This window comes from Triticum urartu, chromosome 1A (assembly GCF_056163025.1).
Source record: "Triticum urartu cultivar PI428250 chromosome 1A, HENAU_Tu73, whole genome shotgun sequence".
NCBI lineage: Eukaryota > Viridiplantae > Streptophyta > Magnoliopsida > Poales > Poaceae > Triticum > Triticum urartu.
In genome coordinates this window covers 35195321-35211826 of record NC_141873.1, presented here as the reverse complement: position 1 = coordinate 35211826, position 16506 = coordinate 35195321, and the positions used below count along the sequence as shown (strand labels likewise).

Below are 16506 nucleotides of genomic sequence, written 5' to 3'. Positions count from 1 at the left end.
AAGAATTACATCTGATTGATCTCGGAGGAGAACATGGTATTGAAGATCCAAGACAAACAGAGAGAGAGAGAGACCATCTAGCTACTACTATGGACCCGTATGTCCTAATGGAATTACTCACACATCATCATGGAGGCAACAAGTTTGATGAAGAGGCCTCCTCCAATGGCTTCCCCCTCCAGCAGGACTTTGGAACAGAGGGTTGCAGCGGTGACGATAACTTCTTTGTAAGAACGACAGATGGTTTCGATATTTAACTATTTACAGAGATTTATGACGGTGGAATTAGGTCAAAACTCTACACGTGGGCCCCACAAGCCCAGGTGGCGCGACCACCAGGAGGTGGTCCTCGTGGTCGCGCCACTTGCCCTTGTGGCTGGCTGGTGGGTCCTTTTGACTCTTCCCGAAGCTTCCAATGTTCCTTCTAATCCATAAAAAATGGTCAAAATTGGCATCGTGTTTGGACCTTCCTAGGTATTGATTTTCTTTGAAACCAAAAATAAACAAAAAATAGGAACGACCACTAGGCACTGAACTAATGGGTTAGTCCAGAAAAATAATATAAAATAGTATAAAATGATAATAAAAGCATATATAAATGATAATATAGCAGCATGGAACAATACAAAAATTATAGATATGTTTGAGATGTATGACCTGCCTAGTGAGTGGTGTCGAGGCGCTCTGGAAAGACTTATGCTCATTTCTAGGAACAAGAAAAACCCTTTAGTTAAGTGCTTCATTTAGCTTTGCTTTTGTCCCCTATTTGCCTGAGTGAGCTTCTGGTATATAGTTGGTATTGGGGGGGGGGGGTAGGTGTTGGTGTGTGTTTGTATGGTTTTTATGTACTGGTTGTTGCTTTATTCATATAAAGCAGAGCAAAAACCTTCGGCGAGTATGCTTCAAGCTCCGCGCAAGGCGTGTGCGTGGTGGACTGCAGTCGCTGCCATCAATGGGGTGATGAGCATGGGGAAGCCGTGGTACAATCATGATGAAGGAAATATGCCTTAGAGGCAATAATAAAGTTGTTATTTATATTTCCTTATATCATGATAAATGTTTATTATTCATGCTAGAATTATATTAACCGGAAACTTAGTACATGTGTGAATACATAGACAAACAGAGTGTCACTAGTATGCCTCTACCTGACTAGCTCGTTGACCAAAGATGGTTAAGTTTCCTAGCCATGGACAAAGAGTTGTCATTTGATAAACGGGATCACATCATTAAAGAATGATGTGATTGACTTGACCCATCCGTTAGCTCAGTATTTTGATCGTTTAGTTTACTGCTATTAGTTTCTCCATAACTTATACATGTTCCTATGACTATGAGATTATGCAACCCCCGAATACCGGAGGAACACTTAGTGTGCTATCAAACGTCACAACGTAATTGGGTGACTATAAAGATGCTCTACAAGTGTCTCCGATGGTGTTTGTTGAGTTGGCATAGATCGAGATTAGGATTTGTCACTCTGTGTATCGGAGAGGTATCTCTGGGCCCTCTCGGTAATGCACATCACTATAAGCTTTGCAAGCAATATGACTAATGAGTTAGTTACGGATGTTGCATTATAGAACGAGTAAAGAGACTTGCCGGTAACGAGATTGAACTAGGTATTGAGATACCGATAATCGAATCTCGGGCAAGTAACATACCGATGACAAAGGAAACAACGTATGTTGTTATGCGGTTTGACCGATGAAGATCTTCGTAGAATATGTAGGAACCAATATGAGCATCCAGGTTCCGCTATTGGTTATTGGCCGAAGATGAGTCTCGGTCATGTCTACATAGTTCTCGAACCCGTAGGGTCCGCACGCTTAACGTTCGGTGACGATCGGTATTATGAGTTTATGTGTTTTGATGTACCGAAAGTAGTTCGGAGTCCCGGATATGATCACGGACATGACGAGGAGTCTCGGATCGAGACATAAAGATCGATATATTGGAAGCCTATGTTTGGATATCGGAATGGTTCCGGATGAGTTCGGGCATTTACCGGAGTACCGGGGGTTACCAGAACTCCCCGGGGAGTATATGGGCCTTATTGGTCCTTATTGGAATAGAGGAAAGGAAGGCCAAGGAGGAGCCCCCCCCCCCTAGCCCAATCCAAATTGGGTGGGGGCCGGCCCCCCTTCCTTTCTTCTCTCTTCCCCTTCCTTCTCTCCTACTCCTACTAGGGGAAGAGGGGGAATCCTACTCCCGGTGGGAGTATGACTCCCCCTAGGGCGCGCTATAGAGAGGGCCGGCCCTCCCCTCCTCCACTCCTTTATATACGGGGAGGGGGGCACCCCATAGATACACAAGTTGATCATTGATCTCTTAGCCGTGTGCAGTGCCCCCCTCCATCATAATCCACCTCGGTCATATCGTAGCGGTGCTTAGGCGAAGCCCTATTCCGGTAGCATCATCATCACCGTCATCACGCCGTTGTGCTGACGAAGCTCTCCCTCGACACTCTGCTGGATCGTGAGTTCGTGGGACGTCACCGAGTCGAACGTGTGCAGATCGCGGAGGTGTCGTACTTTCGGTATTAGGATCGGTCGATCGTGAAGACGTACGACTATATCAACCGTGTTGTCATAACGCTTCCGCTTACGGACTACAAGGGTACATGGACAACACTCTCCCCTCTCATTGCTATGCATCACCATGATCTTACGTGTGCGTAGAATTTTTTTAAAATTACTGAGTTCCCCAACACATGATACCTTGATTACCATGTGTGACACAGGATTATGTGTTGATGACGTGATTCTTTCGCCACGTGGAGGATGATTCCCTGCCAGTTTTGTGTAGTGAATTTTTTGAAATCTAATGACTGGTGCGGTTACCAGGCCAAGCGGTTCTCTTCCGCTTGCCTATTTAAAGGCACATTGTGTAAGTGCCATAGTGTATCTCGCTTGCATTGCTTCTTTTTTTTCCAAAAGAATATCTGGTACTCCCATTTTTAGGAGTGCTCTTGGTGCTCCAAACTCAGTAGCACATTTTTAAATGTTCAAAAAATTTTGAAAAAAATCCTAGCACATTTACAGAACATCAATATATGTTGTCAAAAAAATTTAAATCAAAATTCAAAACATTGCTCGAGATACAAAAATGACAAAACCGACATCAATGTGATAATGGGCCAAATCTAGAGCCCAACTTATGTTGTGTACTATTTACTGTCGAATTTGTCATTTATATTTCTTAAGCTATGTTTTGAACTTTGATTTCGAATTTTGTGACAAGATGCATTTGTGTTGTGTCTATGTGCTAGATTTTTTTTTTTCAAAATTTTTCAAACATTTTAAAAGGTGCTATCGAGTTTGGAGCACCGGGAGATATTCTTCCGATAGATGCTCATACATATGCATATATACTTAATTCGTATGAACACACGCACACCCGCTTTGAGAGACTTGAGTCAACACATCTCTTAAGATTGACAAAATCACTAAAACGTTTTCCTAATCGACGAAAACGTCTTCTTCCACTAAAAAGAACATCGGCAGACACCTGAAATAAATCCAGAAAAAAACTACCAGAAGCTAGGACTTGACAGGCAATATCATTAGTCTCTCGGAGCACGTGTTGTTTCGGAACCCCTTTATTCATCTGTTCTTGAGAGAAAACCTAAACCAGATCCAGATGCGGGTCTGACTCCGGCCCCCCTCCCCCATCGAGCACGCGCCACCCCCTGCCGTCGATCTCTTTGGCCGCCGAGCAAGCCCCTCCTCGCCGTCGGCCTCCCAGCTCGCGCCTCCCGCTCCTGCCCCGTTTGCGCCTCCCCGACCCCTGCCGCCGACCTCCGCCGGCTGCGGCTGACGCCGTCGACAACTCCTCCCCAACTCTGCAGCCTTCAGCCTGCCGCAAGAAGATCGAGGTAACTGCATGATCTTTTTTCCGAGAGATGTTTGTGAGGCCTTTTGTTTGAATTGTCACCGGGGGTAGAGATTCCCCACCTGAATTTTCATCATATTAAAAAGCCCAAAACGGCAGAGTTACAACAGACAGAGGGGTGGGGGTCCAAGCCAGCAGTAACAATGGCCGAACTAGTCGGCGAGACGAATGAGCAAGGCAGTGGGGTGATCCTGAAGATCTTGTGAGGCCTTTTTCGCTTGATGGTCGATGCAATTAACAAATCGGTTGAGTCCCCCAGGAGAAATTAAAAGTTCATACTAGCAACTCCACGGTACTAGTTATCTGTTCTTGCTCCGACTAAAGTTATAGGGAAGGAATGAACTACTACTCTGTTCCCAAATGTAAGACGTTTTGGCAGTTTGATCCTAGAGAATGCATTTGGAGCTTTAATCCAAATGTGTAGCTTAGAAGCTGCTTGCCTGATCCATGTAGACACTAACCTGTGATTGAGGACCTCTGAGGGTGTAGTAATTTGCAGGTTAGTGAGAGGTGTTACACCAGAGCTTCTCAATTGCCACTTTGTTTCAGCCTTCAGGTGTGGAGATGCATCAGTTTGTTACAGCTCAATCTTGCAATTTTCTGCACCAAAAGGCCACTGTTAATTCTGAGAGTATTATGGATCATGAATACGTTGATTTAACAGTAATAGGAGAGGGTTCTGTGCCTGTGATAAGAAACATTTCAGAATGTACTTTAGACTTTAACAGGTCCTTTCTTCTATTTCGTGAATCGGCTTAGTCATGCTTCAATTATTATATGTGTTTTAGACTTTTAGTTCATGTATGGACAATAGCTCATGTGTATGCTGGTTCTTCATGTCCTTGATGCTTGTTTTATTTAATGTTCTTTTGGAATTATATTATGTATGAACTGTCTAATCTGTGCTAGCTGTTACGGCCTTGTTGAATGATTCACATATGCTTGCTGTCCACCAATGTCTGTTTGTTTGGTTCAACTGATTATGCTTATTTGAACTTTCAACTCAAGCCGTCTTATTTTTCGTGTGTTTACTGGAGCATTATCTATTTTAGCCTATTGTGGTATCTTTAAATTTCATTTTACTAAACATCGGTTGTTTGATTGTTGCAAATATTATATTTCTACTTTATGCACCATCTTATTGCATCTCCAAATAGTGCATGATACTTTCTAAGAAGTTTCGATGTTGATGGTAGTATGGTACTGTCTTCTGAATTCTTAATTACTGTGAAGTGTTGATTTCTGTGAAGTAAAATAGCTTGTAGTTCTCGTGCCACGGGCTTATTGCTGTCTTGTCCTTTGTTATAAGATGTTCAAAGTGAACAATATTTAGTTCTATTATTGTCAACTAGCTGGACACTGTTTTGTTGCGAATCACAATTTCCATGACCATGTGATTAAATAATACCATCTCATGCCATGCCATGCATGTACACTATGGGAGAAGAGAAATAAGTTAAACACTTGGAAGATAGTTCTATCTTCTGGGGATGTCTAAATCTCTTCCTTGAATTTCCCAGTAGTATCTTGGTATATTGTTGCCTAGAACTCCTTGTTTATTAGGCTATTTTGGTTCACAGGATATCTAAGTATTAGTCAGACAGGTTTATACTTGTGATCACCATGATTATAATAAGCAGTCAGATATCATTTTGTTATTTTTAGGGAAAAATTGTATTGGCATGCTGGTAGCAAGGTAGTTTATGTATCTTGTGTACCAAAATTCTTATGACTTATAATTGTAATATCATAATTTTTATAACTTCTGACTGTAACATGAAACACACTCAGCTCCTTATGTTGTGAAATGCAACTATGCTACTTGTATCAGTGAACTGTATACTGCATAATTTTTTTCTTTATTCTTTAACTCGATGTCCTCTAAACATTAGTTTTATATTACTGGCAGATAGGAGCCTGAAGTGGTCAGGACAGAACAGTTGGTTACTACTTTAAAGCTGACGCATACTTGGAACAATGCCGCCTCATAAGATAGAGACTGGCCACCAAGATGTGGTGCATGACATCGCAATGGATTACTACGGGAAGCGTATTGCCACTGCCTCCTCTGATAACACAATCAAGATCATTGGCGTAAGTGGCACCTCGCACCAGCAACTTGCTACTTTGAGCGGACACGAGGGCCCAGTCTGGCAAATCGCATGGGCTCATCCCAAGTATGGTTCAATGCTTGCATCCTGCAGCTATGATGGTCGGGTCATCATATGGAAAGAAGGGAGTAAGCCCGATGAGTGGGCACAGGCACACACTTTCAATGAGCACAAGTCTTCTGTCAATTCCATTGCTTGGGCGCCTCACGAGCTCGGCCTATGCTTGGCTTGCGGTTCATCTGATGGGAACATTTCTGTCTTCATGGCTCGTTCTGATGGAGGGTGGGAGACGACGCGCATCGACCAGGCACATCCAGTGGGCGTCACCTCTGTTTCCTGGGCCCCATCAATGGCGCCGGGTGCTCTAATCAGTCCAGGGCCTTCTGGGCAGTTCGAGTATGTTCAAAAACTTGCTTCTGGTGGCTGCGACAACACGGTGAAGGTGTGGAAGCTCACCAACGGGAGTTGGAGGATGGACTGCTTCCCCGCCCTACAGATGCACAGGGACTGGGTGAGAGACGTCGCGTGGGCACCGAACCTAGGCCTCCCAAAGTCCACAATCGCCAGCGCTTCTCAGGATGGAACCGTCATCATCTGGACCGCACCGAAGGAAGGTGAGCAGTGGGAAGGCAGGGTCCTCAATGATTTCAGAACCCCTGTTTGGCGGCTGTCGTGGTCGCTGACGGGCAACATCCTGGCGGTCTCCGATGGCAACAACAATGTGACCCTCTGGAAAGAAGCCGTTGACGGTGAATGGCAGCAAGTGACTACCGTCGAGCCATAGATGTCCCGCGTTCTGCCTCTAGCTGCATTAGTAATTATATCATCAGACCAATGTAGTTTCACCATCGAGTGGATTTGATTATCATACAACGTGTACGGTGCTGCAACTTATGTGATGGAATTGTGTTTGTCACCCCCCTTGTTGAAGCGGGCGATATTTCTGTTACCGTAAGCGCACACATCTTTGGGTGTTTTGTGGTCTATAATCCATCGAGAGATCACAGAAGTTTCTTTGTTGCCTTGTTCTTTTTCTGTTCTTTTGCTTTCTTCCTGGGAGGTCATGCTGCTGTTGGATGTTCGTTTGAAAATAAACAAAAACAAATCCAATTTCCTGTGGATAAGCATATATTCATGAGCAATTGCTGAACATCGGCGGGAATTGGCGTCAGATGTTTATCGGCATCAGGTGGAGGGAGGCAAGCAGCACAACACACGTGAGATGGCATTCAAGGTGTCCATGGCGTGCAGCTGAGCCAGCAAAAACTGAACCCAATTGACTCTGAACTTCTGTCAGAGTATTGTCTGCGCCCAATCAACCCACGCAACAAAGCTTAGGGCATCTCCAGCCGCGCCCCCAACAGGCCCCCCAGGCCACTTTTTCGGCGCCAGCGCTGAAAAAACGGCCCAGTCGCGCCCCTAGGACGCCGAAAATCGCCGGTTCGGATCTTTTTTCCGCCCGGCGGTCACAGGCCGAACCCGGCGCGCTGGGGAGCAGTTGGAGGCTCCGGCGCTAGGGAAAAGCACGCCTGGCCCACACCGAGAGGGAAAATTCAAGGTTTTCTTCCCCCGACTCGCCTCGCACCCCCGCGCCCTCGGCCACCACTAACTATATCCTGGCGACGGCCGCCGCCCTATTCCGCTAGATAGCCATTCCCCGCCGGAAAATAGCAGCGCTTCGCCGCGGCAGCCCCTCCCACAGCAGCTGGGCGTCTCCGGCCGCCGTTTCCGGCCGCGGAGGCGCGGTTTAGCGGCGGGTACACGCCCCCCGAGCGCAAGGTGTTCGGCGTTTTGCCTGACTCGGCGATGGACTCGGATGACGAGGAAGAGCTCGCCGCGCTGCTGGAGGAGGAAGCCGCGGCCGACGTCCAGGAAGAAGAGCATCTCATGGTGCTCGCCGCCCTCGCCCAGCTGCTGGCGAGCAATGAAAAGCCGCGGCGAGGTGGCTCGGCGCCGGGGCGGGTGAAAGCAAAGAACCGGCATCGTCTCGAAGGCTACTGCATGCTCTACTCCGACTACTTCGCCGATGCTCCACTTCATGGCGAGAAAACATTTCGGCGCCGTTATCGGATGAGCCGAAAACTCTTCCTCAGGATTGTGAATTCCATCCGGAAGTTTGACAACTACTTCAAGTGCAAGATGGATTGCACTGGCGCTCTTGGATTCACCTCCATCCAGAAGTGCACGACAGCGATGAGGATGCTTGCATATGGAGCTCCCAGTGATTCACTCGACGACTATGGGCGCATGGCCGAGTCCACCAGCATAGAGTGTTTCTACAAGTTCTGTCGGGCAGTGGTGGCAGTGTTTGGGCCACAATACTTGAGAACACCCAATGCGGAAGACACTGCTCGGATCCTAGCCCAGAATGCAGCAAGAGGATTTCCTGGGATGCTTGGAAGCATCGACTGCATGCATTGGAAATGGAAGAATTGCCCATTTGGTTGGCAGAGGATGTACAAAGGCGCCAAAGGCGGTTGCAGTGTGGTGCTTGAGGCGGTAGCCACACAGGACCTCTGGATTTGACACTCCTTCTTTGGTATGCCAGGAACTCACAATGACATCAACGTGCTGCAGTGCTCTCCTATTTTTGCCAAGCTTGTTGAGGGCCATTCTCCTTCGGTGAACTTCGAGATCAATGGGCACCAATACAACAAGGGGTACTACCTAGCAGATGGCATCTATCCGAGATGGTCGACATTTGTGAAGACGATCTCAAACCCTGCGGCAGGAGGCAAGAACGCCTGGTTTGCGAAAGTTCAGGAGGCTTGCAGGAAGGATGTCGAGCAGGCATTTGGTGTGCTCCAATCTCGATTCGCTGTTGTTGGTACCCCGCTCAGACCTGATCCAAAGATCAAATGTGGGAGATTATGACTTGCTGTGTCATCTTGCACAACATGATCATCGAGAGCGAGCAAGAAGACCCAATGTTTGACACTGAACCATACTACAGGCAGGGGCCTCTAGTCGAAGTTGATCACAATCTACCGGCAACTTGGACTGCCTATCTCAGTATGCGTCAGGAGATCCGAGACCCATTGGTGCATCATCAACTGCAGAAAGATCTGATTGAGCACCTATGGAGGCTCAAGGGGGACGCCGTGTGATGAAATACGAGTTTTTATTTGTTGAACTATATAATTTGTATTGAACTATTTGTTGTTGTACTATTTTGTTGAAGTATTTGATTTTTCTGTGATGAAATATGTGATAAGAAATAATTATGTTGATAATTGAACGCCGAGACACGGCGAAACCACGCCGAATATGGGCCTATTCTCGCCCACATGGGTCCTTTATTCGCCAAAATTGGGCTGCAAAGTAGACCAATTTCGACGCCTGAGGGCGAGCTGGGGGCGACGACTAGGCGCAAAACCGCCCCAGCGCCGATTGTATCGCCGGCTCGCCCCCAGGGAGCGATTTTTATGCGTCCTGAGGGGCCAACGGCTGGAGATGCCCTTACCGCCCCGAACAGACGACAAGCACACACGAGACCATCGGCTCAACACCGTCTGAACTATACTCTTGAATTGAAACAACTATACTCTTGAATTGAAACAACCGGAGGAAGTTATTCTAGGGGAGTATACAGTTAAGGTTCTCATTGTTATGGTATGGGCGCTAACAAGAATTCACGATTGCCAACCGGGATTAAGAGAACAATGCTCGAGAAAAGAATTAGCGAATACGACAAGCACACGAGACCATCGGCTCAACACCGTCTGAACTATACTCTTGAATTGAAACAACTATACTCTTGAATTGAAACAACTGGAGAAAGTTATTCTATGGGAGCATACAGTTAAGGTTCTCATTGTTACGGTATGGGCGCTAACAGGAATTCACGATTGACAACCGGGATTAAGAGAACAATGCTCGAGAAAAGAATTAGCGAATACAGGATATACTCCACAGAGGCATTACATACAGCATACGCATATAAGTATGTCTGTTATTTAGGAGGGTGCCTTGCATAACACGAGCATGCTCAGAAACTTGAAAGAGAAGACCAGCATGCAAGGTGGCCTTGCCTTTCTATACTACTCCTCATGCCCTCTTCAGCACTTTGAGCAGCATCGATGCCGCTGTACCAAACAGCCGTCTGGGCTGAGAATTAACCGCTGCACCAATCACCATCCTGGGCTGATAAGTAACCGCTGTACTAAACAGCCTTCTGGATTGCCTTCTGTGTCGCCTCATGTATTTGGGTATATCATCGAGCGGTATTACAGTAAACAACTCACCGGGCTTGCTACTATATACTACCATGGGAACTCGACCCATCGAGCCGGGAGCTGCAGCAGCAGAACCATCCTGGGCGGTTGCCTTCTTCGAAGCTGTCTCGCCATCCAGGCGTTCAACGGGTTTATTCCAAGCCATCTTGAGATCCAAGCATTCAGAAGGACATGCCCATTTGTGGGGGATGATCTTGACTTTAGACCGGCCAGATAACACCGATCTCCACCATGGGAAGAAGCTTCTCCTGGCGAGTTTGTGCTCCCATCGTCTCGGTTTTCTCTTCCTCCTTGCAGCCTGGCTCTTGAACGTCAATAAAGATCTAAATGTTAGAAACCTCAAAACATAACATGTTTCAGTGAAGCCTACCGGCAAGCGGCAACACTGCCTTGAGATATTAGATGATATTTTTTTTCGAAGGGCATTGAGATATTAAATTGGCTGCTTTGTTTCACAAATCCAATTGTATTTTAGCATTAAGTAAATTTCCTGGGTTACCACAAATATGATGAACTATACAGAATTTGATCACGGCTTGGATATCTATTGAGCGTCAGATCAATTCAGCTTGAATAATGCGTACAAATTTACAAGTTTTATATATAGAGGTCTGGTCATCAAAATCAAACAATAAATCTTTGGCCATGATATTTTGATATCTTTACCTTGTTCACTACTGTGCGTAGATAATCCATTTCTAGAGCTTCCCTGTCTGCGACACTTTCCCCTGATTTCCATCATAAAATAATTAGGGGTTTTCCAACTAATTTTGAGATAAATAATTCAAATCAATACACACCACGAAAAAACAAACAAGACAGACACGTACCAGGTTTTCTAGGTATTTCCTCACTTGACAACACATCATGATAGGGGCAGCTTCAAGAACAAGTAGGAGAACACAGATCACACAAATTATGCATATGTATGTAAATTTTGGAATTGCAAAACCATAATCGTTGAAGAATGGAATTGACGCGTAAAAAGCATACAGGTTTCTAATGTCTACACATTCTGGAGCAGGAGAAAAACCGTGATCCTTGAGAATCGATGAAACACGTTCAAGGACGTCCAAACAGGGCACCTGCATGAAATGGGGTGCCTGCATTACAATTTTGACTTGTGAGAGATGAGCTATGCCATAAGCACCATCACATAATCAAAGATGACTCAGGGATGACAGAGAGAATTATTTACATTGGAAACACGAAAGTAAGACATCACAAATTGGAAAGGCAAAATGAATAGTTTCAATGGTAAATAACATTGTAATATGAATGTATTTGATTACAAAAATACATGTTCAGAAGCACAAATTCTGCCTTAACTATATTTGTTTTAGTTTTCTGAATTTGCCTCGATTGTTTAGTTTAGATTTCCCAAAGGTGAAATGTAGTTTTCATGTTATCTAACTGAACACAAAAACCTCGACAGGTTCCAAATGGTGAGTGTCATTGCTTATCCAAAATTTGTGTAAACTGAACTAAACTTCAGAAACATCAAGTTCCAGAAACTTAAATGTTCTAGATAAAGTACAAATTTTGCTATTTATCTCAATAATTGACAGTATTTTTAGCATTTCCTATTCTATATATATCAGGATAATGCAGGAATTACCAAGAAGCTATGCAAATTTTAGTAAAGCGAAGAAAATAGAGGCATTGTAACTGCAACCACCAACACTGTGATACCTCTAGATGGTTTCGAATGTATGATTCAAGACCTTCACCAGCTTTGGAAATTACATGAACAAGCATCATTGCTGTATGATGAAGCTTTATTTTTGTCTCCAATTCCTCCTTTTCCATTAGGTTTTGGCCCTTTTCAGACTGTAATTTGATACTGTTGTCCATAATACATTCGTAGATAACCTGAAACCCATCTGCCTTACTATTTCCAATTTTCTTACAGGAAGTTCCCACACGGATCTGCTCTTGGGCTGCCAGTAGCAAAACGGCTGTCTCGGCAAGCTTTCCATCTTTTATGTAATTCCAAAGCTCATCAAGTAGATTATCTGTGTGTTTTGCGATCAGCCTAGTGGAATCCAAAAAGATTTTCTGCAAAAACCACCAGCATAGACAAAAACTGAGCTTTTAGAATTTATAGGCAATGTGCCAGTTCTGATTAACTTAAAATTGTGTTCTCACTTCCAACCAAAAGAGAAACACATTTTCAAATTTGTTTGCAGCCACTTGAAATTCTTTTCTAGCTGGGAACAATTCTGACTTTGACAATGGACATAAAGAAAGTACGGTCCTCAAGTTCGAGGTATATGCCAACTTCTTTTAACCATGTTGCAGAACTGGAGAATTAGTAATTTGATTTATGGGTGGATACAAACCATTTCAGGTAGGCACAAAAGATGGATGAGCTTGAAGATAAAGTGGGCATCTGCCTCACTGTAATCCCGATGCTCATGGTTAGGAAATAGACTGTCTTCTAGATACTTGTGCATGCACGTGTTCTCGACTGCAACATGGAGTGGGAGAAGGCCCTCGATGACCTCAGCACCGGATGTGCGTAGATTGGCGGATGCGCCGTGGCGGATGAGCAACTGAATCATGTCGACCGAAAAAAATTCAGCAGCTCGGTGGAGGGGATAGTATCCATACTGGTTCATGCAGTTGGGACCGGCCCTGCACCCATCAAGCTCAGGTGCCTGACCCTCCAAGGCAGCTTTGACACATTTTACCGCATTTTGTGCAATCATATGGTTCAAAGCCTCTGGGGTGATGATCGAACCCCATTGCATGCCGGCCCCATTTCCCCAGATAAAGCGGAGAAAGCGCCGGACGCTATCCTTATCCAGGATGGGTGCCAAATGGTGCACTCTATCATGGAAGACATGATTCACCTCCTAAATTGATCCATTCAGAATCAAAAGAGGTGAAAGGAAATCAGTAATTCGATTAGCAAAGAAAAAAGAAATAAGCAATGCACTATAGGACAATAAAACAAAAATGTTGCATAAGTAGCACACACACAAAATACTGCAGGAAAAATGTAAAATATAAATAACCAAATGATTTTTTTCAAATGCAGAGAACCTTAGGGATGCGGTCTGGGAAGATTATACTGGATGCTCTGATGGCACCAATTGCAGCTTCTTTCTCACGTGACCACTGCAAAGGGAGGGAGGGGAGCGTCAAGAGCTATACTAGGGAAAGCAAACATGATAAGATAGAAATGCCATAAAGTTCAAAAAAGAATGTTGGTTAGTTAATTACTGCACCTTAGCTACTAAACGGATAGAGTCACTTAAGCTAAGTCCAACAGCAGGAGGGCATGGAGGATACGGAGGATTCGATGGATCGTATACATCCGTCCTTGATCCATCAGTACTGGTAGTATCTTCATGATAGGTGGTTTTGATTGCCTCCTCCTTGTGCATTTTATCCATTGCTGCCGAACTGGCCTGGAATTCCAGTCCCACTGTTTGTTTGACTCAAACAAGTTTAACCTGGAATTGCATCCCAAATCAGTTTCACACCTTGTTTGATTCAACGTTTTTTAAGAGATGGTGGAGCAATACGAAGTTGGGAAGCTGGAATTTTCAAAGAAACCTCCAAACTTCAAGTAAATGTCAAATGTGGCAATCTCACCAGTTAGGTTAAAAAAAAACATATTTCATGAAAACGACTTACAAGTATTACAATATGAAAGTGCTGTATTATTTATATTGTGCACAATTTTACAGCAAGGCCATTGCAAACTTCATTCATAACTGCTTCGACTCTGCAATGGCTTTGTTCCTACAAACTAGTGCCACTGCCAGTTGATTCAACTGATGAGAAATGTCCAGAAGTTTGACATTATAAGCATCGTTCAAGCACTGATGTTGAAGACAATGATGACAAACCGCAGCGTCATATTTCTAATCAAAATCAACACATGTCCTGCAAATTAAATAAGAAGCTCCTTCCCTCCATATATAACATGAAGATACCACATAAGTCAGGCACATGCCAACAACAACAACAACAACAACAAAGCCTTTAGTCCCAAACAAGTTGGGGTAGGCTAAAGGTGAAACTCATAAGATCTCACAAGTCAGGCACATGCCAAGTAAACTAAATGTAAGCAGTTCGTAGCAATAGTTCTGATATATAAATTGATTAAAGCTTACATGCTTAGCAGCCGTGCAAGTTGAATAATCAATATTCAGGCCTCATATTTGCACAGGAAGAAGTGTGAAGCTTAAATAAAGCTACTATTATTTCTAATGGACACGAATTCTTGGTAATATCAGTTAGGAACTACTCGCTTCGTCCCATAATGTAAGACGTTTTTTAGTGTCAAAAAACGTCTTACATTATGGGACGGAGGGAGTAGTACTGTATGTATTTCCATTCAAGCACCATCAAAGAAAACGAGCTTATGAGAAAACCCTCAAGGTTCCAGCAGCAATAATCCCCAAAAAAACACCAACAGATGAAATTCGGAATAGCAATGTACTACGTAACTGTCATATAAAAGTGCATACTAAAGTGCGCTTGGCAAGAGAAGAAACCCTTATTAAGGATTTGCCTTTTCAACGATGAATGATAAGACGACAATTCTCCAATTTGAGGAAGCGAAGAAGATATTACGAGGCATGAGGTCCAACCGTGGTTCACAAAAGCCGAAGATCGATGTGACCACCACCGTGGGCTGCAGGTCAGATCTGTACGCGGAGACTCAGGAGCTGCGGCAAAAGATACATACAGATTGCAGAAATTCTGAAGGTCAATGGCCAAAACTTGAGGGCGGGGTGGAGGCCGCGGCAGGGACGCGACGAGGAAGAACCGGCGATGGCGGCGACACGAGCGACAACAGGGCCATCGACGGGGCACAAACACTGGGCCTAATTCTCAGGGTATATTGTTATCTGGGTTTTATGGGCCTACTTCTCAGGATATGACGCTCGCTGCGTCCCCCAACGGGCACCCCTATTTCTCGCAAATCCTATTTGGCGCCTTATGCGCCCGATACAGTACAACTCGCAATCGGGAGCATACCCCCACCTCTCTGCTGGGCTGGCCCATCTAGCTTTTTTCCTCTGTTTTTCAAAACTCGAAATAAATTATGCCCGTGCTTTGATTCGAACCCAGGACCCCGTGCTCAAAGGTAAGCTTAAGCTGTGGTTTTCTAAATTTGTAATAAAATGGTGTCGGTGTAGTGCTAACTCCGCGGCTCATGAGCTAGCAAGCCTTGGTCATATGTACCCTGCAAACTCGGCTGTCGAGTGGGTGTCCGATGTACCAGCCCAAGTGGCTGTTTGTGTTGCGGGTGATTTACCCGTACACCGTTAAGTTATAAAGCTTTGCTTTAACTTCAGAAAAAAAAGGTAAGCTGCATAACCAACCGGCCACCCCAAAATCAATGTGCTACTTTCATCTTTCTACGCCTTTTACATCGTTTTTTTCTTCTGTTTTTTTATTTTTTTATTTTTCTGTTTTCCTTTTTTGTTTTTTCTTTTTCTTTTTTGCTTTTCTTCTTCCTGGGTTTGATGAACTTTTTTAAATTTTTTTGAAATTTTTCTTAACATCAATGAACTTATCAAATGCGTTGAACTTTTTTCAGATTTGATGAACCTTTTTCAAATTCGATGAACTATTTTTCAAATTCGATTAACTTTTTTCAAATTCAATAAACTTTTTTCGAGATTGGTAAACTTTTTATCCAAATCGATGAACTTTTTCCAAAATTTGATGAACTTCTTTCAAATTTGGCAAAAAAAATCAACTTCGATGAACATTTTTCGAATCCGATGAACTTTTTTTCAAATTTGTGAACTGTTTTTGAATGTTGATGAATTTTTTCCAGAAGCGATGAACTTTTTTCAAAGTAGATGAACTTTTTCTAAACTCATCAACCTTTTTCCAATATCTATGAACTTTTTTTAAAATTCTTGACTTTTTAAAGAAAATTGATGGGTCAATATCATGTCATGGTCAAACTAGCGACTAGGAAATCTCACAAAAAAAACTAGCGACTAGGGAGGGAGCGACCTGAACGAAACCAGCCAGTTTTTTTTTCTTTTGAGGGAACAAACCAGGGGAGCTCCTAACCGGCGCCGCCGGTTAGGAGAATGAGCGCTCACGTACCTCCAGTCATGGGCCTGCCCAAGATAAAGAGTGCGAGCACTGGTTCGTTCCCTTGTGATCGCTCGTTCAAAAAACAAAAGGTGTTGCTTCGCTTCGTTTTTTTCTGGTTCGATCGTTTTACTCAGTTTCGAATTAACCGGTCGTTGTTGACCGCTGATAAGTTCAACATTGACCGTTGA

General features: G+C 44.1%; 2 protein-coding genes across 2 annotated transcripts; one reads left to right on the top strand and one right to left on the bottom strand.

Moving 5' to 3' along the window:
• The first annotated feature begins 3572 nt into the window (after positions 1 to 3572).
• Positions 3573 to 6967, top strand: LOC125544474 (protein transport protein SEC13 homolog A). Its single transcript, XM_048708186.2, has 2 exons — positions 3573 to 3877; positions 5804 to 6967. The coding sequence occupies exon 2, from the start codon at positions 5872 to 5874 to the stop codon at positions 6787 to 6789; it is 918 nt and encodes a 305-aa protein (XP_048564143.2). The 5' UTR covers positions 3573 to 3877; positions 5804 to 5871; the 3' UTR covers positions 6790 to 6967.
• Positions 6968 to 9699: 2732 nt separating this feature from the next.
• On the bottom strand, positions 9700 to 13641 carry LOC147988812 (meiotic drive suppressor JIEYAO-like). The gene is made up of 8 exons (XM_087535942.1): positions 13561 to 13641; positions 13289 to 13363; positions 12583 to 13098; positions 11933 to 12298; positions 11234 to 11343; positions 11071 to 11120; positions 10907 to 10968; positions 9700 to 10538 (listed from the first exon to the last, which is right to left on the bottom strand). The coding sequence occupies exons 1-8, from the start codon at positions 13639 to 13641 to the stop codon at positions 10053 to 10055; spliced, it is 1746 nt and encodes a 581-aa protein (XP_087392068.1). The 3' UTR covers positions 9700 to 10052.
• Between the last annotated feature and the right edge of the window lie 2865 nt (positions 13642 to 16506).

Bases quoted from the DNA above. Each gene is read 5' to 3' on its own strand.
- LOC125544474 (XM_048708186.2), top strand. From the start codon at position 5,872: ATGCCGCCTCATAAGATAGAGACTGGCCACCAAGATGTGGTGCATGAC.
- LOC147988812 (XM_087535942.1), bottom strand. From the start codon at position 13,641: ATGGATAAAATGCACAAGGAGGAGGCAATCAAAACCACCTATCATGAA. The intron at 13,364-13,560 runs GTATACGATCCA...CTCCCTTTGCAG, and splicing joins CTGATGGATCAAGGACGGAT to TGGTCACGTGAGAAAGAAGC. The intron at 12,299-12,582 runs GTTTGTATCCAC...TGGTTTTTGCAG, and splicing joins TTTTGTGCCTACCTGAAATG to AAAATCTTTTTGGATTCCAC.